The sequence below is a fragment of the Silene latifolia genome, chromosome 1 (genome assembly GCF_048544455.1).
Source record: "Silene latifolia isolate original U9 population chromosome 1, ASM4854445v1, whole genome shotgun sequence".
NCBI classification, from domain to species: Eukaryota; Viridiplantae; Streptophyta; class Magnoliopsida; order Caryophyllales; family Caryophyllaceae; genus Silene; species Silene latifolia.
The window spans coordinates 59,777,375-59,793,175 of NC_133526.1; the positions used below are offsets into that span (position 1 = coordinate 59,777,375).

At 35.3% G+C, this 15,801-nt stretch overlaps 2 protein-coding genes across 10 annotated transcripts; one reads left to right on the plus strand and one right to left on the minus strand.

The window, feature by feature from the left end:
• Positions 1-1,850: 1,850 nt before the first annotated feature.
• On the plus strand, positions 1,851-6,436 carry LOC141606011 (uncharacterized). 6 transcript variants are annotated; one of them, XM_074424997.1, is made up of 9 exons: positions 1,851-2,099; positions 2,962-3,171; positions 3,259-3,540; positions 3,651-3,733; positions 3,959-4,030; positions 4,432-4,531; positions 4,616-4,687; positions 4,774-4,884; positions 5,637-6,436. In XM_074424997.1, exons 2-9 carry the CDS (start codon positions 2,968-2,970, stop codon positions 6,036-6,038), a joined length of 1,326 nt encoding a protein of 441 aa, XP_074281098.1. In that variant the 5' UTR covers positions 1,851-2,099; positions 2,962-2,967; the 3' UTR covers positions 6,039-6,436. The 6 variants fall into 6 exon arrangements, with proteins under 6 accessions (XP_074281098.1, XP_074281107.1, XP_074281116.1 ...); XM_074425006.1 differs by having other exon boundaries at positions 3,259-3,537; XM_074425015.1 differs by having other exon boundaries at positions 3,259-3,537; positions 3,675-3,733.
• An 891-nt stretch (positions 6,437-7,327) lies between these two features.
• On the minus strand, positions 7,328-11,798 carry LOC141606043 (uncharacterized). 4 transcript variants are annotated; one of them, XM_074425051.1, is made up of 6 exons: positions 11,683-11,798; positions 11,197-11,302; positions 9,038-9,299; positions 8,421-8,508; positions 7,808-7,874; positions 7,328-7,687 (listed from the first exon to the last, which is right to left on the minus strand). In XM_074425051.1, exons 2-6 carry the CDS (start codon positions 11,203-11,205, stop codon positions 7,634-7,636), a joined length of 480 nt encoding a protein of 159 aa, XP_074281152.1. In that variant the 5' UTR covers positions 11,206-11,302; positions 11,683-11,798; the 3' UTR covers positions 7,328-7,633. The 4 variants fall into 4 exon arrangements, with proteins under 4 accessions (XP_074281152.1, XP_074281135.1, XP_074281143.1 ...); XM_074425034.1 differs by having other exon boundaries at positions 9,038-9,294; positions 11,683-11,797; XM_074425042.1 differs by having other exon boundaries at positions 11,197-11,314; positions 11,683-11,797.
• Positions 11,799-15,801: the final 4,003 nt, after the last annotated feature.

Here is a 15,801-nt window from a genome sequence, read left to right on the forward strand (position 1 = left end):
AGTCAAGCTATTTGTAGGATCTTACGATCCTCGTTTCGATCCCGCGATCCGATCCTACGAACCCCATCTCCGATCTAAAGTAGGATTTCGATCCTAACAACCTTGTTTTATTATTTGTAATTTTAAGTATTAAAAATAATAATATATTAACTATTATTTCAAATAGAGAAAATTATTGATTATAACTTTATAAAAACCACTTTTTGAAAATTACATCCTTATATAATTTTTTTTGAAAATTACATCTATGATATCACTTTTCTTTGAAAATTGCACCACGACAACGTTTCCGATGAATTTTGTCAAAAAATGACTGATATACCCTTGCCTATTTGTTTGCCTACTTACCCAAAACTTTTCACTTTACTAATCATTTACCTCTCTCATTTCACCCCAAACCCTCTCATTTTCCTCACCCTTATTCTCTAAAATTTTCCCCAAAATTTCCTCAAATTTTTCCCTAATTTCAACTGTGATTCATCCCCATTTATCTTCAATTTTTTTGTTGTTGCTACTGTCGTTGCAAATTTGGTATTGTCCCCCCCAATTTATTGTTTTTCAATTGATTGAATCGAATTTTAGGGTTTATGTCTAAAATTAGTTTGGGGAAATTTGATGATGAAGAACACTAATTAATTTTAAAAGAAAATGGAAATAATAGAATTAGAATTCAATTAAATTGATTATGGTATAATTTGAATAAAAGGGGTGAATTAGATTAGGTGATATTGTTGAGAAAATGGAGTTGGGGATGAACAATAAGGGGTTAGATTGCGGTTAATAGATCCTACAACCAGTTGTACCCAGTTGTATGCTCTAGAACCCGAGATATATAATAAAGTTTTTGAGTTTTGTTTTAAAGAAGTCGAGTTATACCATAAAATTTCTGAACTCACTCACTTAAACATAAAAAAATTAATTTTAAGAAAACTTAAAAAAATTACACATAAGCTCGATAAGATATAACTTGGTTGTATGATGCTATTGTACCACCGGAGGTATAAGGTTATTTGTGGGTTAGATTGAAGGTACGAGGTATTTTGGTCTTAAAAAATGAATTTAAGTCACAAAAATTCAAATTGGCATCAATTTCTAGCCGGAGTTAATGTTTTGATTGTAATTTACGATCAAAAGTAATATTATGGATGTAATTTCAAAAGAAATTATATAAGATTGTAATTTTCAAAAAGTGATTTTTAAAAGGCTTTAATCAACGATTTTCTCTTTCAAATATAATATACTCCCTCCTATTCATTCATTTTGTCCCTCTTTCCTTATCGAAGCTAGTCGGATTTTTGTCCCTCTTTCCTTGTTTGGTAACTTTTGTGTGGTCCAAATTTAATTACATGTGGGGTAGAGTGGAATAGAGTGTTTTGTGTGGTCCAAAATCATTTTCTTAATTTTTGTGCAAAATAGAAGGGGGACAAAATGAATGAATAGGAGGGAGTATATAAATATTAATATTTTAGCATAATTTTGATTTACCTTTCACTCAATGAGTCAATCCATTTCGTCGAGTTTTGTCCTAAAATATCATGTCATTTTGGACTTGAGTCAAACGGGTCATTTGGTGAAAATTTTCGGTCTTAACCCTAGGAAAACGGGTCGAATCGGTCTGTATTTGACCGGTGTAGGTGGGAACGTTATGAAATCGTTTTGTGGTAGACTCGTAGGAAGTCAGTTCACCCAATGACGTGTCTTTAATTCTAAAGAAATGTAAAATTCTGGAAAATTTTAAAATATTTGGACGAAAATAGTGGTGTACTCGTGTGTAAATGAATTGTGAAAAAATCCGGGGAGGATCCAACCTCCTCGTCATTAAAAAAAAAAAAAAAAAAAAAAAAAAAAAAAATTGTGAAAAACTGAAAACCGCACTTCTCTGTTACCAGTTTCCACCACTATACTGTCCTCTCCCTTGAAGTGAAAAAAACTGCCCCTTTTTGAAGAATTTCTACTCTCATTTTGAGTCAAAACAATAATTAAATCAATCGCCTCAATCAAAGTAATGCAGAAAAGAAGCAAACGTTAATCAGAACCATTTCATTCTATCTCACTCAGATCAAGTTGGTACCTCTCAAAAATGCTGCTTTAGTACCCAGGTCATCCAATGCAACCTTTTTTTATGATATGAAAGTTCATTTTTTCTTACTAAGTTTTCATTTTTCACAAAATGGCCATGTTTCATTATTTCACCTGTATTATTTGTGGGTTTGATTTTAAATTGTGTTTGAAGGTCTGCTAAGTAATTTATTTTTACTGTATTTTAATGATGATGATTTAACTGTTTGAAGTTGTATTAGTACAATTCTTGCCCAGTTTCCATTATGGGTAATTGGAAACACATTCTCCCGGTTGCTAAGGGATAAGATGGGTTTCATCCAACACCTCTACCTCGCTATTCGCGGGAGGTCTTGAGACATTGTGGTAATCTTGTTATATCTAGGTGTCGTTTGGTTACCATCCGCGAATTAAATTTCCACGATTTTACAAAACACATGAATTGCCCGAAATTTGTTAAGTTGGCATCCGGGAATTGAATTGTAGGAGTTTCCAATTACCTAGGGGGAGCTAGGTAATTAAATTGCTCCTCAATGCCTAGTAAAAAATAAATCATGTGATTTTGGTAAACCAAACTACACCTTAGTAGCCTTATCCATGAGTTTATTCCCTCATCAATTCATATTTGAACTTCAATTTGTGTTACATGTGGTGAGTTGCTGACTGGATATTACTCCCTTTGTCTCAATCATTCGTTTACCTTTTATATTCTTTGTGTAGGAATATTTTAATCAAACATAGATAAATGACTGAGACGGAGGGAGTAATATATAGATCTGACATGGTACTGAGAACTGGTCTATACAGTTTGATAGTAGTGTATTTAGGGTGTCCTTTTCGCTGGTCTCACTGTTTAGTAATTCCCCTTGAAATGTTCAAAACTAACTGAATGTCAACGTGCAGTTGCTCATGGATGCTAAAAATGTCGGTCACGTTAATCAGAATGGTTTTCTTAAAGAAAATCATGGCTTGGCGATGGAAGGCCTAGATCCAGTTGCTAGTCCTGAAACTTTTGGCGACTCAAATGGTGATAGGATGGTTGCACCTGCTTGTCAAGATGAGGATGGGCTGACTGGTGCTCATGTGGAAATCAGTGTCCCTAATGCTTCAGCGGTATTTATCTCCTTCCTGGGGGTCAATTGTTTGTCTTAAGTTTAAATCTAGTATGTCAAACAGCCTGGTAACCGCTGTTTCTTGTAGGAAGTGGAAACTAAGGAATCCAAGCCCCAAAAGATTCAAGTCAAGGGTGAAAGCGAGAAACTTTCGATAAATGCTGCTCGGACTTCAGTTAAAAAGACCTGCAATGCTATAAAAACCATGGGAACTTTGAATGGTACTCTAGCTGCAAATAAAGGGCCTAAACAGCCAATTTTGAAAAATAAAACTTTGAATGATCATCATGCCACTAATAGTGATCTGAGGAAGGACTCGAAGAACACAAAACTGACACGTGCAACAAATAATACACGCAAAGATAAGGTAGTTGTGGCAGTTATACTTGACCATGTCTTTTATATCTTCTTTTTACCTAGTTTGAAATATCAATTCTTTTGCGTCTTTATTGAGCTGCAATTGTACTTTTGTGACACTAGAGATTTCTCTCCGTGAACATGCAGTTGCCCAAGTCTGAAATTCTGTCTAGCTCTGGTTACTTGGTGCAGTCCGAAGGCAATATGTATGTTCTTTCTATTTCCCTCTTCAATGAAGTTGCTATATATTGTGTCACATAGCGTTTGTTTTTGTGAATTTAATTTAGCACCTGCACCACAACATTGAGTGGAAGAACATCATTCTCGTTTTAAGTTGATGGTATGGAAGAACATCATTCTCGTTCCAAGTTGACGATATAGGGCTTAAATTAGTTTTTCTGTAGCTATAACATAAGACTGTTTCACTGCAGAGAAAAGTCAACACTGAAATCCGTACATAAAGGATATGCAAGTAAAACTGAGGAACATGGTGAATCTGTTGAGTATCCTTTCTAAGTAGAACCAACAATACTGTTTCTTGCACGAGGCCGGTTAAGGGGCAGGTGTACACAACCTTGGCTTTGTGTCGATAATATGGAGAGTTTGTTTATGGGTGATCCATTGTGAAAGTTGAGTCGTTAATTGTACTAAGAGTGCCTGCCACCTAACAGTAGAAAATAATGCTTTTTATCATCGTCCAGACCAAAGAATTGTGTGTCATTGGCTCTAATAGAAATGGAAACAGTTGTACACCGGGATTATTTTTCACCTTTTTCTCAATCTCTTTTGTCAAGCTTAAACAGCCAAAAATTAACGAAGGTCGAGTTTATTAGGTATCTTATTATATTTTTATTCTAGTCTGTCTCCAGCTCGGTGTACCACATTTTCCTTAAGTACTTTGCAGAAGCGTCACTTCAGCCAATGCCAAGTCTCATAAGATGGGTAAACTACCAGCTTATGATATCAGTTTTAGATGTCTTGAACGTGCTGAGAAAAGAAAAGAGGTCTGTCTTCCTCTTATTTCTTGTGGATTATCACTCTTCTCGTGATTCGGCTGATTACTGTTGAAATGTTGTCCTCTTGTACAGTTCTATACGAAACTCGAGGAAAGAATTCATGCTCAAGAAATAGAGAAAAATAACCAGCAAGCTAAGTACAAAGTAATGCATTGTCTGAAGCTATGATTCACTGCTCTAAGGCGGGCTGGCGTTTGAAATAACACACTAAATCTTGTTCATATGTGCAGGAAAGTCAGGAAGCTGAAATCAAGATGCTACGAAAAAGCTTGAACTTCAAAGCAAAACCAATGCCCAACTTTAATCAGGAACCGCCACTTCTTAAAGTGGAATTAAAGAAGGTATAATTTCATTTTACCATCTGTTGCTTCTTCAAGAACTGGCCATTCGACTTTGATTGCTTAAAAAAATGTGAGTGTTCATTCCCGATACCCTTGTGGGCTGGGTATCCCCTTCTAATTGTATTTGCTGAACAGGATTTTCTTATGCAACCTAGCTACTATTAAAATTTAGAAAAAGAAGAGCCTGCTATACATGTGAAGCTTTAGTGTGTGGTTGAATACTAAAATCGGAGGGAGAGGGAGGTCGGGGGCAGGAGGGAAGGGAAAGGGAGGGGAGGGGGAAAGGAGGGAGCGAGTTTTCCCAACTCTCCTTTGTGGGCGAGATTTTAATTTGGAGTGTAGGAGGGAAAAGGAGGGATTCATTTTCTCTTTTACTAACCAAACAACGGAATTACTTCCTATTATTGGATGAGTGTCACTTTCTTTGAACTCTTGACATTTTTTCCCTGCTGAGGCCAGTTCAATCCTCGACACAACTTTCGTTTGGGTCACCCTTTAAATCACAAGCTATACTTCCTATCCCTCCGGGGGAGTTCAAGACACTGGCTATGTCGTTGACATGGTCATGTTAGAGTTGTGGGAGTTGAGATTAAATGGTGCCAGATAAAATGGCCTCTTTAAATTATTTTGGTACTTGTTCCTCTGTAGTAGAAATCTTATTTTCTTTTTTGTATTTTTTTTCTTAATGGTATTGCATAAATAAATGCTGAAATTGATTCTCCTTTTCTAATATTGCAAGTCTCTTAACACAGATGCAAGTCACACGTCCTAGATCACCTAAGCTAGGGAGAAAGAAGTCATCCTCAGTGGAAGTAAATGGTGATCAAGGCCATCGGCCAGCAAGACTGAGCCTAGATGTGAAGGTAGCCTCCCAGCAGAACCCTGATCAAGGACCTGGGTCAACCCAATCTAAACGCCCCCAGAGACAGTCCCTCCCTAGGCTCCCTTCTGAGAAGACCAGACTCTCCAAAACCAGTCCTGATGCCACATCAGCTGCTTCTATTGCACGCCTTGACAACGAAGAAATTCAAGACCAAGTTTCTGAGTTGGGATCTGTGCCTATTGTCCATGTTGCGGATGGCGGTCCTCCTTCCGATCATGATGAAGCTCACTATGGAACCAAGAATAAATCTTTTGTCGGTGATATCCATTAGAGCACGGAAGGGTAGGCTATGGGATTCTTTGGCCTGCGCAAAGCGTAGACCAATTGCCAATCATGAATACAAAAGTCGCTTTGTCCATATTTCTGTAAGGGTTTCTTTCGTTTTTTTGGAGTTACCAGTCAAGTCGTTAATGACTTGATGGTCATTTGCGCTCTCTAAGCTGTGTGATGACTGATCAGGGATTGATTTGGTTGTGGGTAAATTTTGAGATGACTGAAGTTGTTTAGTTTATGATAATACCAGAAAGTAGCTTATATGGGTAATATTAGATTGATGAACTTTAGTATACCAGTAGTTTGTTATAAAACTAATGTTTTAATATCTTTACGTTACTTCAAATGTTAATTATTTGTTTATGTTATTCGGTATGCTGTTAAATATATTTTCCCGGATACGGAAACATTGTATGCAAAGCCCTCTCAATTTCTCCAAAGATATCCAAAGAGAATTACAAAGCATAATGCCACAAACAAAATCTTATCTGGGCTAGGGACTCGAATAAATTTATCTATATATATTCAGCAATGTGAATGCCATTCATCGTTGAGTGCTGAAATTTCCATTTAATAGAAAAAAAAAAAGGAAGCTTATACTAAGTGTAGAGGGGTGTTCATAGAAGCATTCTGGGATTTCTGGAAAATACTGATAGTGCGCGCTAGCTCTATCCAGATGACGGATAGCAGCAAGTAGCTAGTAGTGAGCATGTCGGTCTGTGCAGAGGAGGCGGCAACGAAGAATAATTGGCCTGGAGTTTCAGGAACATATAATGATATAAACAAAGAATACACTTGTTTGCAATGACAATCCCCATCTATAGCAAGCCTTATGCTCTCCCATCGGTCTGAAATAAATGTATCCTGCTGCATAGTGAAATTTCCAATTTTAAACCCATGGTGAAGGAAGGCTCACCCACAACAGGAACAACATTTTTCCCAAGCCTGGAATAAACGGCTTTTAAGCGTAACATTCAGCTCAAAGATGATATTCCTTGTTTGAGTAGTTTTAAGTACACTGATCAAATATCGCCTTTGCTTATATGTAGATTTCAAATCCCGCATCATATTGTTGGTTAATTCCAGCAAAGGATTTCTTTAACACCAAAGCCCTTCTTTCAGTTTTAATTTTTTGGACTACACATCAATTTTTTTTTCCAAAATAACAGATTTGAGCAACCTGATCTTACAACCATAAGAGAGACAGAGGTTCTGTGTAGTAGCTTAGGCTTCATTTGTAGATCAGATGTCGAAACAAGCTAGAGGAATGGGTCAAAAGCCAAACGTGCCACAACGCACCACATGGCGCCAAACCGCGATCTCAATTGTTCAAAAGAAGATGATCAGCAGTCCATCTCCAAGGGTTCAAATGCATGTTCTCATAAGGAGATTTCAGCCTCGACCATATAGTACACCATGGAAACTCTATTAAAGACAAAAATTATCGGCTCAAAGCCTAAATCACTTTGGCCGTTTGCAGTACTCAAAATGATTTTCCTGACAGCATCTAAGTAGAAAAAAATGAAGACAGCTAGTGTTCATATAGTCTAAATGGCTTTCCTGAATGAATCTTTTAAACAGAATTCGACATGTTCAATCATACAAGCCTTCTTCTTCCCAAACATCAACAAGAAAATCTACCATTTCCTGTCAAACAATGAAAGAAGAGCATCTAAACAATTACAACTACTATAAGAATATAACTTATAAAGGTCCAAAACATCTGAACAATTAATTACAAGCAGATTTATGCCCTGTAATACTTACAGGCAAAGGAATGGGTTGTGGAAAGGGCCTGTTCGTCCCAAGTAGACTCTCGTATGTAGCATTCCAACTGCAAAAAAATAAAAATGATCAAGACAAATAAGATAATGAAACAAACACCCAATAGAACCAACATAACAATATACTACACCCTCAATTCCAATAGGTAGTTAATTTTTTTCCTATTTTAGGTCGCTTACATTTTGATTTTAGGCAAGTTTTATTCACATAAAAGGCAGTTTTGTCTCTGATTAACTATGTTGGCAAGAAGTCCGACATTAATCAAAAGGCTGTAAAAGCAATTCAATTACAAAAGATGTCAACAGGGGGAAGCGATATTATAGGGGGTGAGGTCTCAAAAGTCTACGTGTTTAGGAATTTATTGTATAATATAACATGCGAGCTTCAGTAAATTTTTTACCTATTTGGTTATAAAAGACCCACTGAATGTCAACCCCACTTACATTAACTCTTAAAATTTCGTTCTATAAGCAAATACAGACTGCCAAATTATATGGTCGGATTGACATATAGGCTCCTAGTTCTAGGGTTTCGAATTACATATAAGATCAATGATATTAAGAGTTGCACCAATAAAAACCTCAGATTCACAAACCTTAATTTGGGTTCCCGTGTTTTGCTCCGACTACGACCTTTTCGATCTCCAACCCACTGTTGTCGTGCTTGGTTCCATAGAAGAAGGCCTGCATCCAAGTATCCAACATATTGTTTTTGCTTTAACTGAACAGTGGACTTAGTAGGTAAATAAGATCATGGACAATTCTCCCTTCTTTGAAAGAGAGCTAGGAGCATTCCTTAAAGCCCTTTGCACAACGAGCATCTTGGCGTTGGCGAAAAAGCTTAGGCGAGATAAACATAATTTTGGAAATGTTAACAGTCTAGAAACGGGCATTCAAATTGACATTACAGTATGCAACATGATCAAATAACAAACCATTGCAAGATAAACTTCATCTTTTATGGAGTTTAATACAGAAGACAGGGTATCGAATCTCGAGCATGACTAATTAAATAAGCTTTTCAAGTTAAGAGGACTCCTTTTTAAGACAGTATTGGCCACATTGATGACACGAAACTTTAAGAGTAGACTGCGATGACCAATTCCGAAATCAAGTCTCAAACTGAGATTTACTTCCATGATGGGAGTCTATGAATAACAATCTCACCAACATTATTTGACTAAGAACCAAATACAGGGGATCGATGAATTACCATGATTTACAAAGTCACTTGGATTGCTCGGGCTTCCACAAACAGAATGGGGATCTTGATTCAGGTTGGATATGCTCATTGATGAATTACTTCTCTGCGATTGAATTCCGCTATTTTCCATTTCATATGTGCTAGTGCTCGAAATATCCTCTAACAAGCTCTTTTTCGTTATGCCATGTCCTTGAATTTTTTGATCTTTTTCAGGTTTATCCACAGAAATTATCAGAAGTGGCTTTATACAGCATGCAAGACAACCTCTGCTCTGTTAGAAATCAAGCAGTTGGAAAAGATTAGTACCAATCTAATCCCAAATTTTTTTGTCTCAGTTTATGAATACTACCATAAGGACCCAGTTTGCAACTACACAAACAAGAAATATATAGGTGTTCAGCAAAAAAGTACACGACACGACGAAAATGACAGTAAGAATACAATGAATCACAGAAATTATTGACCCACTAAATCCTTCTACGTTCCTGATTATGTAAAAACCTTGTTCAATCTCTCCATCAGGTACAATCAAGCTCAGAAAGCTCTTATTACTAGTGTAACAATTGAACTACATGGACGGCTCCAAATCATCTTAAGCATCCATAATGATTTGATAGCATGGAGACATCTGCTTAAGGTAAACATGACTTGAGCCTTACGTACCTGGTATATGGATAGTATTGCACATATAAGCAATAGTGAAGTTAGGCAGTTAAATGTGTTTGTATTTTCGTCCTTTTCGATTTGAGGAGGTGCTTGGGGGAGAGCTACAGAGGGTAACCGGAAAAGAAATCTGCTGATATGGCTAGTGGTAAGCTGTAAGGTCAGCAAATGTACACAAAAATATACAAGAGAAGGAGTCTAAGATAGTTTCCGAAGCCCAAATAATTTAAAAGGCTCCCGGCTAAGGCAAGGTAAGGGAATTGAATATACACATCCTTACCCCTGTATTTAGTGTATTGTAATACAACGAGTCTGTGTTCGTGTGACCGAAAATGAAAAACAAAGTCCAGAATAGCATTTACAGGGCTGCTAACTCAAAATATGATAGAGAAGCACTCCAAGAAAATTAAAACATTTCAGAAAGGTGAAGAATTCCCTATACTGTTTCCTCAATTAAAAGTTACTCTTACACTGAAAAGGGCCTTAACCTTTATCTCTAATCTTCTCCATTATCAAAAGAGTGAGAATGGCAAATTAAACAAAGTAAAGCACAAAATCGAGTAGGATGGCGTTCTAGACATACAACTATCAAGTTCAATCACCAAAAAACATCTTGAACTCATATTTGCGTCATGACAAATTCACACAACAACAATCCAATGCCCTAGAGGCTTCCGTTTATAGGAGAGTATAGGAGAGTAAGGTCGATGTATCTATAACACACTTATCCTATTTTTGGATAAAAAAAATAGAGGAAAAGGGAGGGGAGGGAGGAGGAAAGAGGGAATGGAAAGGGAGGCAAGGAAAGAAAATGGGAGGGGGCAATAGAGGAAGAGAATGGGAGGGATCCATTCTTCCTCCTCGATTTGGCTAACCAAAAAAGGAAATTATCGCCTTTTCTAATCCCTTCCCTCCACTTTCCTACAAATGCCCTCATTGTGAAACAAAGGGTAAAAGAATCAAACATCTCAAGAGTTCTAGAAAAAGTAAGGTTAAAAGAAAAGTCTCCCCTTTGCTCGTCTTCACAAGTCAAAAGCTTTCTCAAAATGCTAGATTCTTACCCAAAGAACAAACAAACTTCGCTAACCCTTAAAATGCCTTCAAATTTCAACAGAAGGGCACACAAATAGACTTACACACTGTATCCTGAAGTACCGCTTAAGCGAAACATACTAACTACGGTAAAGTAGAACAATATAGCAAAGCCCTCGTCCCCCAGATGAATTTCAGTTTGGTTAACATGGACCTCAAGTGGTTATATAACAATAAATACAAAACAATAGCTCATGGAAAACACCAAGAAAGTTTCAATTATTATACATAATATATCAATTAATCCACTTAGCAGTTAGCATCTAAACAAGAACAAGATGCATAAGAAAACGAACAATCAAAGATGCACAACAAATGGGCCACCAACCAATTGACCATTAAAAAATCCAAACTTTCATCAAATTTATATAAAAAAACTGCAAAATAACATGGGAAAGGGAAGAATGACTCACCCCATGCATGCAAATATGTCAGAAATCCAAGCAGTTACTGATGATGAACTCCGAGGTTGCATTTGCAGAGAGACAACCAAAAAATTAATCCAACCCAGATACTAAACTGCAATAATGACTACATCATCAACCAAAATAACAAAGTGTAAGTTGGTACTACCTAGAGAGGATCGACCTAGTTTTCTTAACTTATCAAAAAAAAAAAAAAAAATAACAAAGTGTTTGGTAACAAAAAACAACAACCCAAGAAAAAGAAAGATGGTTGATTGGGGTATATATAAGAGATTACCCTAGTATTTCATCTGTCCTAATCATTTGTTTATTTTTTCCTCCGTTCGAGTCATTTGTTTACTTTTATTTACGCTTTTAAATGATATTTTAATCGAAGTTAGACAAATAACTGAGATCCAAGGGAATTTTTTAAACAAAAGCTTGAGAAGATAAGGAGAGGGACTGGGAGAGGGAGGGAGTGTGAGATTGTCTGACCTGTTGATTCTTCAGCACAGATATGGAGTGTGGTTTCGCAAATTAAGTTCCTTTTTCGTGGGATAAAACTCTGTACAATCATTTATCAGGGATTGCATTGAAACGATTACTGATTAGTGTCTTGCTTTAGCGAGTGTTTTATTTTAATACGATAGACAGATAGACCCCGTTTGGTAAACAGCGGATTAATTTCAGCATAAGCAGATTGTAAAAGCAGACCCGGTTTGGTAAACAACGGATTAATATTAGCAGAAGCAAATTTAGAGAGCAGATTTGACTAGCATAATGATTTAGCGGGTTTGACTAGCAGATTTATTTAGCAGAATTGTTTTAGAGGTGTTTGGTAATTGTGATTTTAGATTAGCAGATTGTTTAGATTCTTTGTAAAATGACAAATAAGGATATGAATAAATTATTTATTAAATATATAAAAGGAAGGTTAGTATTTTTTAAGGGGGTAAATAAGACAATATTTTTTCTTTCTAATCCGCTAACCTAATATCTTTAGTAGGAAGCGAAAGATATTGCAAAATAGCATATTGGACCCCAATATCTTTATTTCAATAATATGTCATTAACCAAACGCTCTAAATAGCATATTCGTAAGTCAAACATGCTAAACCTCTCCAATATGCTGAAATTTGGTCAATATGTCATTTACCAAACAGTGCCTATAAATGGCAGATTTTATCAGAAGGTTTGACTAGCATATTATAATTAGCAGAATTGATTTGAGTGTTTGGTAATTGACAGATTACGATTAGTAGATTGTTAGTTTTCTTTGTAAAATGGAGAAAAATTTCCTATTTTAGAATATGCTAACCAATATCTTTGGGGTAAGAAGATATTGTAAAAACAAAGATATTGACCCCAAATATGTTGTTTCAATATGTTGTTTACCAAACACTAAAATTAGCATATTAATTGGTCAAACATGCTAAAAGCCTTGAATATGCTAAAATTTGGCCAATATGCTGTTTACCAAACAACGCCATAGAAAGTCTATATAACAATAAGTTATATATTAACCATTTTTAAATGGGCGGGCACAGAAAACCTTTAAACCACACTTGATATTCAATTAATTGAACTAAACTTTGAGGTAAACCGAAGCAAAAACAGTAAGACGACATTTCTTTAATGGTAGGTAATAACCATCGAACTGGATCGGGTAATCCTCGCACCTTTTGGTCTTCCGTACTGCAATAGTAGTCTTGTTGTACTTGCAAGAAGAAGAAAAATGGGTGACAAAAACCGAAGCAATTTTTTTCAAATTAACAATGACCCGAGCCACTTGACCACGAGCAATGGAACAAATTTCTTTACGGCAGACTTGCTCACTCGAATGCGTCCTAACAGCTTCAAATTTAAACTGGACTATAGAGACCATATTAGCATAAAAAATGTCTGAAGAAAGACGTTTCTTCTTATCCGTTTAGACAAAGCATTCCTTTTGAGTCGACTCTTCATCCGTAAAACCAAATTCAGTTTGCAAATGACAATCCTCCGGTAGAGGACCAAGGATGGAAACTGTAGCTTCCTTTGACTTGCTTATATCCGGCATAGGAACGGAAGTGGAAACTGCTGCTTCCCATGGCATAATATCATTGAGAGTTCTCGGCTAGGTATAACTTTTTTGAATGAGGGGTCGAACCCTCAAGACAGCCCCGGATCTGGGGGTGAAAAAACTCTATATTTTTTCCGAGCACCAAGTTAGTGTAGTCTTATGCCGAAAGATGTAGCCTCTTGTGGGTGTGTTTTTTGTTGGTAAAGACAAATTGGGCATGTTCCGAGGTAGCAGAGGAGCGGTAGTATCATTAGTACCTTCAGCTGCAACTACTGACGACGGGTAGTTTTCATTCATGCAGTCCAACACTTCAGTGCTAGTGCCAATTCCGACTTGGTCGCCACCTAGATTTGAAGTAACATACTTACTAACTTCAGGACTAGAAACATGGTTCTTACCTCTATTGTTTATGGCTAAAGGGTCGAATTGTAAAGCGACCCGCTTTCCATTAAGATTGAGGGCTAAATGGTCAACTAAAGAATGGAGCTCAGGGTTGACCTCAAAAGTAGACTCGATGTCTTCAAGAGTTTTAGGTAGGGAATTCAAATTATTGAAAGCTAAGCCCCGATAATATAGGGCCTTAATGTTACACGATTCAAAGGGTAAGACAAAGTTGCAGTAGCCTTAGCATAACTAAAGAGCTTTAATTCACAAAAAACTAAATTTAAAATAAGGGAAAAGGCAAGGGAGGAAGTCATGTGATGCTCGGATAAGGGTCTAATATAATAATAAATATAGTAATAATAATAATAATAATAATAATAATAATAATAATAATAATATATTAGTAATATAAATGATAATATTATTAATAATATTATAATATATTAAATAAGATAATATATTAATAATAATAACTAAAAAAAATATGATAAGTATAATATAAATAATATAAATAATAATAAATAATAATAATAATAGATGTAATATAATAATTTATTAATATAGTAATAATAAATATGTTATTAATAATATTAATATAAATATAAATGAATATATTAATAAAATAATAAATATAATATAACAACAACAATAATAATAATAATAATAATAATAATAATAATAATAAATATTAATACACTAATATTTCCATGAATCATAGTAATATAATAATAAATAAATATAATAAATATAAATAAAATAATAATAATAATAATAATAATAATAATAACTATAATAGTAATATAATAAAGATTAAAAATAAATTTTAATATAATAATAACAATAGTAAATAAATTAATATAATAATAATGACAACAATAAGAATATAAAATAAGAATAATATTATTAAGGTTGAAATAAACTAATCTGAACTGAACTCAACTGAACTGAACTGAACTGAATGAAGCTGAACTGAACTGAACTGAACTTAATAGAGCTGAACTGAACTGAACTCAACTTATTAGAACTGAAATTAAGTCCAAAAGAACAGAGCCTTAGAAACCTTAGAGCTAACGTGTAGTGAAGGTCGACTAAAGATAAATTACCTTCCTTGAAGAGAACATTCCCCCTATCTTTCAACAAATTAACAGGAGAGATAGTTGGCCGCCCCATTTCCATGATACACTTAGCAAAAACGTCATCATCAACACCATTATCATTCAAAACAAATACTCCCTCTACAACTATTTGTTCTACCCATTTACTTTATACACGGTCTCCTAGACGACGCTTTGACCGTCATTTTAACCACCTATACATTATTTGTTTCGGTTAAAAATAGTTTTTTATGAAAGATTTTTTTATTGCAAATGTAACTGTGTAAATATCGTATTATGAATTGTTATAATTTATGATGTATTTATGGTCAAAGTTTCAATACTTTGACCTCCAAAAAGATAAATGGGTAAAACAAATAGATATGGGAGAAGTAAATCACAAAGACTAAAAAGGATAAACTGATAATCCATGGAGAGAAGAGTCTATTACAATTTTCAACCAACCCATCCCCATACTACCTACACAAGCAAGCCACTGACTAAAGAACTTAATCAAGGGAGGAGAAACCATAAAAAAATAGCACCAGCCAGCAGACAACAGGGATCACCGACCATCGACCGAAGACAACATAAAATTTTAGGGAACCGATCAGAGACTTGGTTAAACGAGCGGAAGTAAGACATCTTATATTTATTTCGTGAAAAGGAAAGAACGCCAACACTTGTGAATTTGAGAAATCAGAAGTGTCGATTAAAAAGAGCGACAAACCAGAATGTAAAAAAGAAACAGATTTTTGACTAAGGAACAAAGTATTCCTATGAGAAAATGGAAATTGCAGCAACACTTATTCAAACGATGATAAATTATTAAATCTCAAACCTTAGATAATGGATGAAGACACCTTAGATATCGAATTCATGTGTTATAGTCTATTTTTCATTTATCTTTTGTTTAGAAAAGAAAAGTAGATTGATCCCTTCGATTAGGACCAAGCTATTTCATTCTTTCGGATGAGGATGTAACATCCCTATTTATTTAAGAGCCTTTACTAGACCTTCCTAGATAAATGAAAGTGTTACCATTTCAGTTGTCTGATGTAGTGATTACAAAGG

Coding starts and splice junctions, on each gene's coding strand:
- LOC141606011 (XM_074424973.1), top strand. CDS start 2,171: ATGGCCATGTTTCATTATTTCACCTGTATTATTTGTGGGTTTGATTTT. Junction 4,031..4,431: donor GAACATGGTGAATCTGTTGA/GTATCCTTTCTA, acceptor AGTACTTTGCAG/AAGCGTCACTTCAGCCAATG. Junction 4,688..4,773: donor ACCAGCAAGCTAAGTACAAA/GTAATGCATTGT, acceptor TCATATGTGCAG/GAAAGTCAGGAAGCTGAAAT.
- LOC141606043 (XM_074425034.1), bottom strand. CDS start 11,258: ATGCAACCTCGGAGTTCATCATCAGTAACTGCTTGGATTTCTGACATA. Junction 9,295..11,196: donor GACATATTTGCATGCATGGG/GTGAGTCATTCT, acceptor CTAACAGAGCAG/AGGTTGTCTTGCATGCTGTA. Junction 8,509..9,037: donor AAGTGACTTTGTAAATCATG/GTAATTCATCGA, acceptor ACTTGGATGCAG/GCCTTCTTCTATGGAACCAA.